This window comes from Malus sylvestris, chromosome 7 (assembly GCF_916048215.2).
Source record: "Malus sylvestris chromosome 7, drMalSylv7.2, whole genome shotgun sequence".
In the NCBI taxonomy this organism is placed as follows: Eukaryota; Viridiplantae; Streptophyta; class Magnoliopsida; order Rosales; family Rosaceae; genus Malus; species Malus sylvestris.
Window position 1 is genome coordinate 25,854,681 of NC_062266.1, and position 13,268 is coordinate 25,867,948.

General features: G+C 36.3%; 2 protein-coding genes across 2 annotated transcripts; one reads left to right on the forward strand and one right to left on the reverse strand.

Moving 5' to 3' along the window:
• Window positions 1–7,020: 7,020 nt before the first annotated feature.
• LOC126630225 (uncharacterized mitochondrial protein AtMg00810-like) lies at window positions 7,021–8,193 on the forward strand. The gene has a single exon (XM_050300335.1). The coding sequence runs from the start codon at window positions 7,021–7,023 to the stop codon at window positions 8,191–8,193; it is 1,173 nt and encodes a 390-aa protein (XP_050156292.1).
• A 1,676-nt stretch (window positions 8,194–9,869) lies between these two features.
• Window positions 9,870–12,721, reverse strand: LOC126630226 (protein NRT1/ PTR FAMILY 2.6-like). The gene is made up of 3 exons (XM_050300336.1): window positions 12,595–12,721; window positions 11,130–11,274; window positions 9,870–10,725 (listed from the first exon to the last, which is right to left on the reverse strand). The coding sequence occupies exons 1-3, from the start codon at window positions 12,719–12,721 to the stop codon at window positions 9,927–9,929; spliced, it is 1,071 nt and encodes a 356-aa protein (XP_050156293.1). The 3' UTR covers window positions 9,870–9,926.
• Window positions 12,722–13,268: the final 547 nt, after the last annotated feature.

The window sequence follows — 13,268 nt, forward strand, 5'->3', positions numbered from 1 at the left end:
ATCTCGCTGTTCAGCGCCATATTTTGAACAATGAAATGAGTGATATGTTGAACAATTTGAGTTTGAATGGCGGCGGTTACCGGGTGGAAGCGGAAGAAGTGTCTGCTGATGAAAGGACTATTTTCTTGACATTTTCTAAAGGCTATCCCATTTCAGAAAATGAAGTCAAAGAGTACTTCAGTAGGTATGACTTTATTTTTGACATATAATTACTTAGGTTTCGTGTATAATTATAAATTAAAATTGGATTTGTTCTATTTTATTAAATTTTTTGGTGGACAGGAAATTTGGGGACTTTATCGAATCTGTGTTTATGCAAGAAGTGACGGGTGACGATCAACCCTTGTATGCCCGCCTTGTGGTTCGTTCTGCTTCCTCCATTCCAGTTGTTCTTAATGGAAAAAGTAAAGCCAAATTCTCCATTAATGGCAAACATGTTTGGGCAAGAAAATACGTGCGTAAACCAACACCCGGAGAACCAAGTTCACCAAGGACTGTTGCACCAACTCATCAAGTTTAATTGGTTTCGGCTTCGGAAGAGTTTTTTTTTCTTTGGGCCTAATGCGGTGCGTGGGGGAAACAATATGAAGTGAGTGTGTATAGTTATTTCTTAAGTACTCAATAATATTTGTACTTCTCAATTATTAGAATTTTGAGACATTTTCATCACAATTTTAATTATTGAAGAAACGTGTGCATTTTTTCATTTTTATTTTATTTTAATTTATTCTCCATGAAGGCTTATTTCTTAGGATGAAGCTTTCCTTCATGGTTATGTTTAGGTTTTGGATGAAATATTTCGATCATCCACCGTATTGATGATCCATTGCATTGATGTTATGATGCTTTTCATTTTGAATAGCTATCATTTCCGGAAGAAGATCCGGTCTGGATCTCTCCCATCAAAGGCTTAGAATCAAGTGATCCGGACCGTTGAATTTTGATCCAATAACTACAAACATGGGGCCTTCTAAAGTGATAATAATTGTAGTCGTTAGATTAAAATTCAACGGTCCGGATCACTTGATCCTGGGCCTTTGATGGGAGAGATCCGGACCGGATCCTCCTCTATCGTTTCCAACAAAAAGTAAAAATATTCTTTTTTAAATCATAAATTGGTTCACCCGATATGAATTTTTTTTCATTATTTGATTATATAATTATATGTCTACGAATTTTTTTTTAATTTTTTTATATTTTGTTTAATAAATGATCTTCAAATTATGATTTAAATAAAATTCAAAAGTTTCAGATCAGGGGATAACATTATGGAATTGGTAAAATAAATAATTAGTAGTATATTAATTTATTAACTGATTAGCAATTGAGCACTATACAACGTACTTTCCTGTATATTCCAACTAAACATAACACATAAAATTTCCATTAATTCCAAACAAATAAGCCACATATCACAAATAAGCCATTTTGGTTAGTCATATGTGAATTAACGAACTCGTGCTTGATTTACTTTTGGCCAAATTTATCGTATGAAATAATTGTATATATGTCTGCAGTGTAAATATGTGTACATATGCACACAACAATTAAATGCATTTTACTTATTTCATCCGTGCCTAATATTTTGTTAAATGTTCACAAATTCATCATAAGTGAGCTATTGTCATTTACTGTTTCCTTAATTTGTTTGTTACGAAAAAAACTTATCTTTTATTCATTCAACTCTTTTAATTTCTGCTATATATCTTTGGAAAGACCAAAAAAACCCTTCCAAAAAAACCCATGCAAACCTTCAACAGTATTATAAGGAAATAAGATGGAAATTATTTGTATGGAAAACACTCTGTCTTAATTTCATTCATTCTCCTATATTGTTGTTATCCTTGAAGAGTCATGCTCTCCTAAGGTTCTTATTTTGAGGATCAGTCAGGACCAAATGCATATTAACCATAAGATTATATTAGTTTATATTCAAATGCTTAAAATATTTGATAACTTGATTAAGCAAAACAAAAAAAATGAGTTTTCTAATAGTTCATTGATTTTAAGTTGGTTTTAGTCAAAGTAAAAATTAAATCAAAATTCAACTAACATAGAAAAAAAAAAACAAAAATTAATTGATATAATTAATTGACATACATAAACCCCTATACATTAACTTGCGTAGTATTCTCTTCCCTTTAAACTCTCCTTCTATTTGAATGGTTATGATAAGTCATGTTAACATTTTGTGTTGACTTCTTTATATAGAGAGAAAGACAAAGAGGAAAGTGACAGAGAACGGAAGGGAAGGGGAGGAGATTTAAAGGAGAGAGAATCCTGCTCCATATTATTATTAACATATGGATACCTAAAACTTTTAGTTGGTACTTTTAGGTGGCACAAATTTCATGTTGGTATCCACACTATACCTTAAACTAGCTAGTTAGTTCGTTGTCAGTTCCACTTCGGAGCTGGTAATTTGCAAAGTACTTGACATTTTCATCAGAAATGGAGTCCTTTAGCTTTGGAGGGTCATCTCTGTCGTATGTGTTTGGGTAACAACTAAAATCTAAGGACCTCTTAGATGTTATATTGAATATCATATGTAATATTATTTCTATGATTTTTTAATATTCTAATAAAACTACTATCATTTCATTATAAAAAAAACCAAAATTCCATCTCCTTAATAATAATATGTGTCTTTCCTTTTCCAAACGGATGCGACCATTACACGTGCTATGCTAACGAAAAAACACCCCTACACCGACAATACTCCCTCATTTTCGATATAATTTTTTTTGTGGTAATTGTTGATTGCATGCATTCCATCGGAAATATTCATTATTTTTATCATCAATATTACATATCATTTTTGGAATAAATTTCTGTTTAATTGTCCACATGTATTGCACAAATCGGCGCGCAATTATGATAATAAGTAGTACCTTCATAATAAACCGTTACTTTGATTCATGTAAATGAATAAAAGATCTCAAATTGAATAAAATATTTAAAAAAAACTTTAAATGATAATAAAATAAATGAATTGTTCCGATAGATGATACGTTTAGCGGGGAAAGTATTATATAGTTAAGTAAAGCCACAAAATTAGGGTTTAGGGTGGTTAGCAGAAAGTGATCACACTTTTCTTACTCTGCTTATTCAAACAAAAGAAATGAACTAAATGCGCCCATTGTTAGAGTATGTGTTAGTGAGTGTAGGATTGTTACACTTGTCACAATATTAGGAGTTGTAGGATGATTAGGTAGTTAAGTATGTTGTGTATAAATAGTGATGTACATTGCATTACTTGCTGATTAAGGAAAATCATATTCAACTTCTCTCTCTCTCTATCTCTCTCTCTCTAAAACTGTTCTTCATAGATCATAGATATTTCATTGATATTGGTTAACATGGTATCAATCGCCTCTAATGCTTGCGCGTGATACTTCGATCCGTCTTCTTGCTTCTGCTGTCTTCGATTTTGTCTTCGGCTGCCTCTGATTTCTGTTTCTTGATTCTCAAGGATTTCTTCGTCTTCGTACATCTACCTTGTTTAGGGTTTCACTCGACCCTGTCTGGTGGTTGATCTTTCTTTGATATCTCTCTGGCGTGTGCACTCCAAGTGTTTGCAATTTGTTCTCAGTGAAGTTTTTCTTGCACAGTGATCGGATTTGGTTATTTTCTGCGACAATGGTGACTGCTGCTCAGCTTACAATTCTTCAATCTCCAATTACGTCCCTCATTTCTACAATTTCTACGTCTGTGAATGTGAAATTAGATGATTCCAACTATCTGAATTGGCACTTTCAGATGCAACTCATGCTTGAAAACAATGGCATTATGGGATTTGTTGATGGTTCCAATCCCTACCCTGTGCCTGATGCTTATGGTATTAATTCTTCTGACTCTTCTACTTCTGATAAATGTGATAAGTTATTAGTATGGAAAATGCATGATAGGGCTGTTATGCAACTTATTACTACGACCTTGTCCCCGATTGCTATGTCTTGTGCGATTGGTAGCACAAGCTCCAAAGACCTTTGGGTTCGTCTTAAAGAACAATTTTCCACTGTGTCAAGAACTAGCATATTTCAAATGAAGTCTAATTTGTAGAACATCAGAAAAGGGTCTGATAATGTCAGTTAGTATTTACATAAAATCAAAGAGGCTAGGGATTACTTGGCAGCTGCAGGGGTTTATTTTGCTGATGAAGACATTGTCATTCTAGCCTTGAATGGACTCCCTCATGAGTATAATACCTTCAGATGTGTGGTTCGGGGTAGAGAAAGTGTGATTTCTCTTAAAGAGTTTCGATCACAATTATTGGTTGAAGAAAGTATTGTGGATAATGTTTCTGTTGCTCTTGCTTATCTCTTTGCTATGGCTGCTAACTCTGGACCTCCTATGTCTCCAGCATCATTACTTCAACAGTCTAATGGGTCTCATGGTCAATCTTCCTATCTTAATAGTGGTTACAAGTCCTTCAATAGGAACAAGGGCAAGGGCAAGTTTAATCAAGGTCAGAGGTCATTTACCCCAAAAACTCAGCTTTACACACAGACTCATGTGTTGCCTCCTCCAACTCCTGGTGTTCTTGGTCATTCTCCAGGTCAATATTGTTCTTCTCCATCTGCCCCTCTTATTCCTACATGCCAATTGTGCAATAGTGAAGGTCATACTGCACCATTTTGTGGTTTTAAACCTCCTGAGAGGTATAACTGTCACATCTGTGGCAAATCAAACCATTCTACATGATACTGTTTTTACAATGACAAAGGCCCAAATTATATTGGTGGTGGTTCCTTTCAGAGTTATCCTCTGATGTCTTCTCAGACTTATGGACGCACTCCTTCTTAACAGTTCCAATCTCAGCCATCTTCTATGCATGCTATGCATACTATGGTTAACCCGTCTCAGGCATCTACATCTCAGGGCATTCCTCAAGTCTGGCTCACTGACTCTGGTGCCACAAATCATATGACCGCCGATCTATCCAACTTGTCATTGGCGACTCCTTATCCATCCAATGACACGATTCAAACTGCCAATGGTGAAGGTTTGTTAGTATCTCATATTGGTCACTCTGTTATTAACACCAGAGTGAAACCGATAAACTTGAATTCTGTCCTTTATGTTCCAAAATTGTCCCAAAACTTGTTGTCAGTACATCAGATATGTTTGGATAACAACTGCTACTTCATTTTTGATGCATTTTGCTTTTGGATTCAGGACAAGGCCACAGGGAAGATTCTCTACAAAGGGCTGTGCAGTAATGAACTCTATCCTATTCCTCTTGCATCTTCTCATTTTACCCTCAGCAATACATTCACAAAACCTTAAGCATATCTTAGTCAGCTAGTACTATCCTCTACTTGGCATCATAGACTTGGTCACCATTCCAATAAAATTGTTACATTGATGTTGCAAAATGCTCATATTCATTGTAAACAGGTCTCTTCCCCAGTCACGTGTCATAGTTATCTACAAGGCAAGTTTTGTAAACTTCCTTTTCACCACAGTGTTCATAAATCTGTACAACCATTTCACACCATACATAGTGACCTTTGGGGTCCTTCTCCTTGTACTTCCAAAGATGGATATAAGTACTATGTGATTTTTGTTGATGAATGTATACGGCACTGTTGGTTGTTTCCATTAATCAATAAAAGCGACCTGTTCTCTGTGTTTGTTACATTTTATAACTATGCTCAAACGCAATTTTCAAGTCGTCTTCAGATTTTCCAAAATGATGGGGGGGGGGGAGAGTATGTTAGCAAACAGTTTTAATTTTTTCTTAAAGATAAAGGTATTCTTCATCAGAAATCATGTCCCTATAGTCCTGAACAAAATGGATTGGCTGAGTGAAAACATAGGCACCTTATAGAAACCACAATCACTTTATTGCAGAATGCTAAGTTACCTTCCTCTTTTTGGTCATATGATGTTCAAACTGCTTCTTATTTGATTAATCGAATGCCCACATCAGTTCTCCTTGATAAGTCTCCCTTTGAAGTTTTATTTGGGGCTGTTCCACAAATTTCCCATTTGAGAATATTTGGTTGTGCCTGCCATCCCTTGTTAAAACCATATCTTTGTAACAAACTTCAACCTAAAACCATTAAATGTGTGTTTTTAGGTTATGCTTCACAATATAAAGGGTATATTTGTAATGATGTATCTGGGAACCGAACCTACATTTCTAGGCATGTTATATTTGATGAACATGATTATCCATTTCCAACTTTATTTAAGTCCCAGTCCTCCCATCCACCTTATGTGATGTCTCAACCTTCATCTCTCTTACCTACTGTCACAAACAATAATGTGGTTGTTCTACCTGTGTCACATGTCACTTCCAACATCGATCCACCTCATATAGTTAGTAATTCTATTGAGTCATGTCTTCCAGCATCACAACCATCCCTCTTGGCATCCCCATCTTCTGCATTTGTCCCACTCTCACCTCTGTCCATTACTGGTACACTTGAATCTTCTCCCTCCGTCCCTGTGGTACCTTAGTCCAATGCTGAAGCAATGTCATCTGCTCATATGCATCAAGGTTCTTCATTTCAACCTGAAGTTTTGCAAGTAGTTTTGGAGGTTTCTCCTATGAATTTGCATTTAATGCAAACCCAAAGCAAAAGTGGCATTGTGAAGAAGAAGACTTTGTTGACTACTTTACAAGAATCTGGTGGTGTTGATTTGTCTTTGGTTGAGCCACTTAACTACAAATCTGCATTAACAGTTCCTGTTTGGATGAATGATACACTTCATTCTCAGGGAACATGGAGTTTGGTGTCATTACCTGCAAGCAAGAATTTAGTCGGGTGCAAGTGGATATTTAAGATTAAAAAGCATGCTGATGGCTCTATTGCTAGACATAAACCTCAGTTAGTGGCTAAGGGCTTTAGTCAAGAACCAGGTATAGATTATGGAGAAACATTTAGTCCTGTTGTTAAGCTAACCACTGTCCGCATTGTTTTGGCTCTTGCAGCACACTTTGGTTGGAGTTTAAGGCAATTGGATGTCAATAATGCATTTTTGCATGGCATTATCAATGAAGAAGTATAAATGGCTCAACCTCCTGGTTTTGTTGATCCTGCTCATCCACATTTGGTCTGCAAACTTCATAAATCCTTATATGGGTTAAAACAAGCTCCCAGAGCTTGGAATGAGAGGTTTACTACATTTCTTTCTACACTGGGCTTCACAAATACATATTCTGATTCTTCCTTATTTGTGAAACAAGTGCATTCCAAGATTGTTATCCTGTTGTTGTATGTTGATGACATCATCATTACTGGCACTGCATCCAATGCAATTCAGGATGTTATTGACTCTCTCACAGTTGAGTTTAAGATCAAAGACTTAGGTGATTTGCATTATTTCCTGGGAATTCAAATTTCCAAAACCAAAACTGGGTTGTTTCTGTCTCAGACCAAATATATCCAGGATTTGTTACTCAAGACAGAAATGAATGAGTCCAAACCTTGTGATACTCCCTGCTTACCTTATACCCGATTGCTTAAGGATGATGGTCAATCGTTTGGCAATCCTACTTTGTACAGAAGCATTGTGAGGGCATTGCAGTACCTTACCTTCACCAGGCCTGTTATTGCATTCTCTGTTCATCAGGTCTGCCAGTTTATGCAGAATCAAATGGTTGCTCATTTCACAGCTGTGAAGCGCATACTCAGGTACCTTAAGGGAACAATGCACTTGGGAATCAATTATCATCGAGGTGATTTGACTTTAAAAGCCTTCAGTGATGCTGATTGGGCAGGAGACCCCAATGATCGACGATCCACTACTGGGTTTGTTGCCTTTCTTGGATCAAATCCTGTGTCCTGGTCTTCTAAGAAAAAACAAACTGTTTCCAGGTCCTCTACTGAGGCAGAATATCGTGCTTTGTCTACTACTACTGCAGAACTCGATTGGATCAAACAATTACTTATGTTTCTGCATGTTCCTATATCTCCAGCTCCAGTATTGTTTTGTGACAATCTGTCAGCTATTGCTCTCTCATTTAATCCTGTTCAGCATCAAAAGACAAAGCATATTGAAATCGATGTGCATTTTGTTAGGGAACGAGTGGCCACACATCAGCTCTTTGTTCAGTTTGTTTCCTCCAGAGAACAGTTTGCAGATATCTTGACCAAGGGATTGAGTGCTCCTTTATTTCGAACACATTGTGACAATCTTATGCTTAACTTATCAAAGCAAGAGATTGCGGGGGGATGTTAAAGTATGTGTTAGTGAGTGTAGGATTGTTACACTTATCATAATATTAGGAGTTGTAGGATGATTAGGTAGTTAAGTATGTTGTGTATAAATAGTGATGTACATTGTATTACTGGCTGATTAAGGAAAATCATATTCAACTTCTCTCTCTCTCTCTCTCTCTCTCTCTTTCTCTCTCTCTCTCTCTCTCTCTCCCTCTCTCTCTATCTCTCTCTCTCTAAAACTGTTCTTCATAGATCATAGATCTTTCATTGATGTTGGTTAACACGCATGATATTCATGGTGAGGTAAAATTAGGGAGACTGAATTTGTAGATAAAATTTTGTAAACTAATTGACATGAAAATTGATGTTGAATTATTATTTAGACGCTGATAAACATGTTCATTAAATTTTCCATTAGTCCCAAAACTCCAACTCACTTATACCAACTGGTGTTCCGTATCAATGCGAATAGACAACTGGATATTCTATTATTTACTTTTTAGTTAATATTAATTTTTAAAAGCTGAAGTGCAACCGTCAAAACAAACTAACGGAGGTTTACTTCAAAACCCCGAAGGCGCAACCGGCAACATTGTTCTCAAGGGCTTCTGCAAATTGCTTTCAAACTGCCATCTAAAAAAGAGGAAAAAAGAAGATAGAATTGAGCCAACGTAGAAGATGTGAACGGTGAACACAATTCTCTCTCTCTCTCTCTCTCTCTCTCTCTCTCTCTCTCCATGGGAACCAACCCAAGCAAGCAAAGCTTGCAGGATGAGTAACGACTAACGATGGTGGAGAACAAGTTGGATAAACAGTGTGGCCGGGCATTCTCTCCAATGCCCATGTCTCACATCTTCCGACCATCGGTTTCGCCCTCACAAAGGTTGAAATGAAAATAATCTCCGCACCCGCATCCTGGGGCGGCTGCTCTAGGGCCGAACCCCTTGCTCCCACGACTTTGTCGGCAAAGTCTCTTGCCTTACTGGTAATTGCGGCTCTGGAAAACTTGAATGCTCTGGCAATGGTGTATCCCCGCTACTCTCACTGAGTTTTCATTCGATTGGGCCGGCGGTGGAAGCATAACTCCATTAAATTGTTTTTGATTTTCTGTTGACGTTTCCGCATCTCAGTTTAAAATTAAAAAAAAAAAAAGAAGATCCAGGTGTCTAATTCGCATTGGTAGGGAACACCAGCTGGTATAAGTGAGTTAGAGTTCCGGGAATTTTGAAAAATTTCTCCTATTGAGGACACATTAGAGTTTACAAATTTTATTTACAAATTGAATCTCTAGTATTATCCTTCGTGATGATATATATTAAAAGGAAAAGGTACGACCATCAATTAAACAAACAAATAAACAAGTTAAAGGGTATGATAGTTATCATCACTCCTACATCAGTCTGTCATCATTTGTTCACAAAGCTACGCTAGGTGATCGGCCGGAGTTTTGCTATATAGGCCAACAGTACCAGACACATTTTTTAAGGGTGTAAATGTTCTTGCTTACTTCTGCATTCGAGTTCATGTGTTCGACTTCTGCATCTCTCACCTTGTCCCACTCTAATTTTTAATCAAACAATTACCAAGTGAAATTATTTGTTGTTTCAACAGTGTGTGGTTCATTGCGCTAGGGAAATGATATAAAGTGAAGTTTATTGATAGTTTGTAGTTTGTACCCACAATTATTTTAAGTAATGAATAAAGTTTGTACCTCTCAATTATTAGAATTTTGAGACATTTCCCATTACAATTTTAATTTTTGAGTCCAACAATTTGAATTTGATACATAAAAAACTTGGCACAAATCAAATAGTACACAAAATTCACCACTCCAACCACTGCCAACATCCAAAATACATTGTCCAGCCGCCCTTGATTTATATCATTCGGTAACCATCCCGTGGTCTTGTCTACCAAATCTGTAATTGCAGTGCTGAGATAATACCCGATTCCAATCAACAAAGATATCATAGCTGTTGAAGTACTTTTCAGTGATTTTGGGAATTCTTCATAGAACAGTGAAACTTGTCCTGGAAAATGGAATGCCTCCCCAATTCCCACAACAGATAGTGGTACCACGAGCCATAGGGCTGACATGGGCACCACTGAACCGGGCTGGTTCATGAGGTTATGTGCTTTTACCACTCCTAATCGTCTTCTTTCAATTAGGGCCGACCCAATCAACGCAACAATGTTGATCACATGACCGATCCCTATCCTTTGGAGGGGTGTTAACTTGGATAGTACGAATCGATCTACTATGAGAATGGAGATGGCTGTGGCTAAAAGGTTGAAGACTAGGAATGAACCGGCAGGGATTGTGAAGTGTGGTCCAAGATGCCTGTCCATAGTTAGGGCTTGGAGTATAAAAAGGCTGCTGGTAATACCAATTGGAGTGCTTAGAAAGATGCCAGTAGACCATAGTGGCATGATTTTCATTAGGGTTTTAAGGTCTTCCACTTCTTTGACGGTGCACAGTTTCCATGATTTTGCATATGAGCCATCAAATTGCTTGTCTGTTTCGGTTTTTAGCGCCGCACAATTCAAGAATCTGCGGAAAAAAATGGTGTCCATGCATGTGTTATAGAGAAACTTAGGAGGGTACTATAATGCATAGTGACACGATGTACCCATGCAAATAATATTTTCATACACGTACACTTTCATCGTTCTGTATTATTATTTCTCGATGTTAGACGCACATTTGAGTGATTGAAAATAGCATATATAATTTAAAAAACAAAAATCTTCCAAAATAAGAAGCCATAATTGATCTCTAGTTGAAATTTATATTGCTTAATTTGTGAACTATACAATGTTGGTTGATTAAGAACACAATTACATGAAGTAACCAATAAATTTAGCCAAAGTACAAAATTAAGTCAGAACAAACATAGAAATACAAAACAAAATTTTTTGACAAAATACTTGACAGTAACATAATTATAAGCATACCTGAAACTTTTAGTTGGTACTGTGTTGTCAACCAAAATTCCATCTCCATAATAATAATCCGTGTCTCTTGAAGTTGCAGCTGATGCTTTCCTCTTCCAAATGGCTGCGACCAATACACGTGCTATGCAAACGAACGGTAAATTGGCTCATTTCCCTAATTTCCCTACCTGAACTAGCGAGTTTTATATGATAATAGTCATTAACGAACTAGGATCCTCGCCGGATCCATTCCCTACGGATCATATGCATCCTGCAATCGTATCCGTTCATCGTATATCGTGCGGTTAGAAATCATTTAAAATTTAAAATTTATTCAAATATAAATAGTATCTAACGAAAAATGTACGATATACGATGAACAGACACAATTGCAGAATACTTAAGGAATGGATCCGACGAGGATCCTGGTTGGTCATTAACATAGTCGCACATATCAATAACAATATTATATTATACGCAGAGAGTTTCCGCTCCACTTTGTGTGTCAACTTTTCACTTTGGTTCCCACTCCTACATATAAAAGTGTCTTGCATCCTCCCACTTCTCTTTGCTTCTTTTGACTCACAAAATTACCCCCAACTTATATAAAACCATGAATTGATAGACTATGTAAACTATAATTTTTTTTTTTTGGTCGCGCAAACATTTTTATTTAGCACTGAGGATAGCTGGAGCAAGTTTAAGTTAATTTAAGTATAGAGTAGTTAATTAATGGGTAATTATTTACCAGTAAAGAAATGAAGGAAAAAGTGGAGACGACAGAGAAAGATCCAAAGAAGGAATCAGCAATGAAGGCTCCGGCAATGGGGAAGAGATTGTTGGTGCCAAGAATGATGTTATTGATTTTTGTAGCGCTTATGCTCTTCACATTGAACCGTGTCATCAGAAATACTATCAAATTCGATGCCCAGCCACCAGCTGCTATAGACAGTCCCAACATACTTCCTGCATGCGTGTGTATGTACGCTCATCATTTAATCAAGGGTGAAGAAAAAAAATTAAGCCTATTAGGTACACGCATATATAGATTATAGGCTTACTTTTGCTTATTATCTTCCCTATGTGCTTTAACGAAAATCTTACTTTTTTTTTTAACTTGTAATATTTTGTGATTTGACCCTTGAATTTTTATTTGTGTCTCATGTTACCTTATTTCGTTAAGTTGGTTAAGATATATAATCGTTAACACTTATGGGAGAAAGTGACATTTTGGTTAAAACGCTTGAAGCATATAAACAAGAAAACCTAGATAACATAGTAAAATTAAAGATGAGCAATATTCTCTGGCATATATATGTGTTCGACAGCAACATAATTCTAGTAAGAGAAAATTAATTGGTAGAGTGACTCATTTTAATTTGAATATAACATGTACTGATGTACACTAAGATCGGTTATCGGTTACAAAAGTAAGGAATTAATTAAGAAAAAAAATGAAAGAGTGAGTAAAAAATGGAGGGAGAACCTGTGACAAAAGGGAAGGTAGTCCACCCTCCTCGTTTAGGATTATCACTGCATGTTTCAACTTCTTTTTCTTCTTTTCCAGAGAGCTTTCCTTCTAACTGTGGCAGTTCACAAGCAGCTGTTTCCATTCTCTCTCTCTCTCTCAACGACAAGGGCATGGAACTGTGCTTTAAGGTTACACATACAAATAAGCGTCCGGAACTGTGCTTCAAGGATACACATATAAATAAGCGTCCATGTGGAATGTTTTGGTGGTTAATTTAACGAGTCTCCACCCAATCCGATTATTATTGGAGGAATTTGGAAGGAAAATTATTTAATTATTCTCATAACGACAGCATACTTTCCTTTTTATTACATAATTCACTTGCGTACATAAATAGTGGAGCCCTGCGGAGAGACACAATACCCACTTTATAAACATAAACAAAAAGAAAAAAAATTAAAAAGAGAGACAAAAAAACATAGCACCTGTAACGATAGTGACTATATATTATGCATATGATAAAACTATTATCGAAGAAAAATTGGACTATAAATTAATGCCACGTTTCTAGCACATTGCTTATTTTTATGCAAAAGAAAAGAGCACGAAGGTAATAAAAGTCTATAAAGTAAAAGCATATGTATATCAACTAATTAAGATGAATAAATAAATAAACAAAGAGTACACTC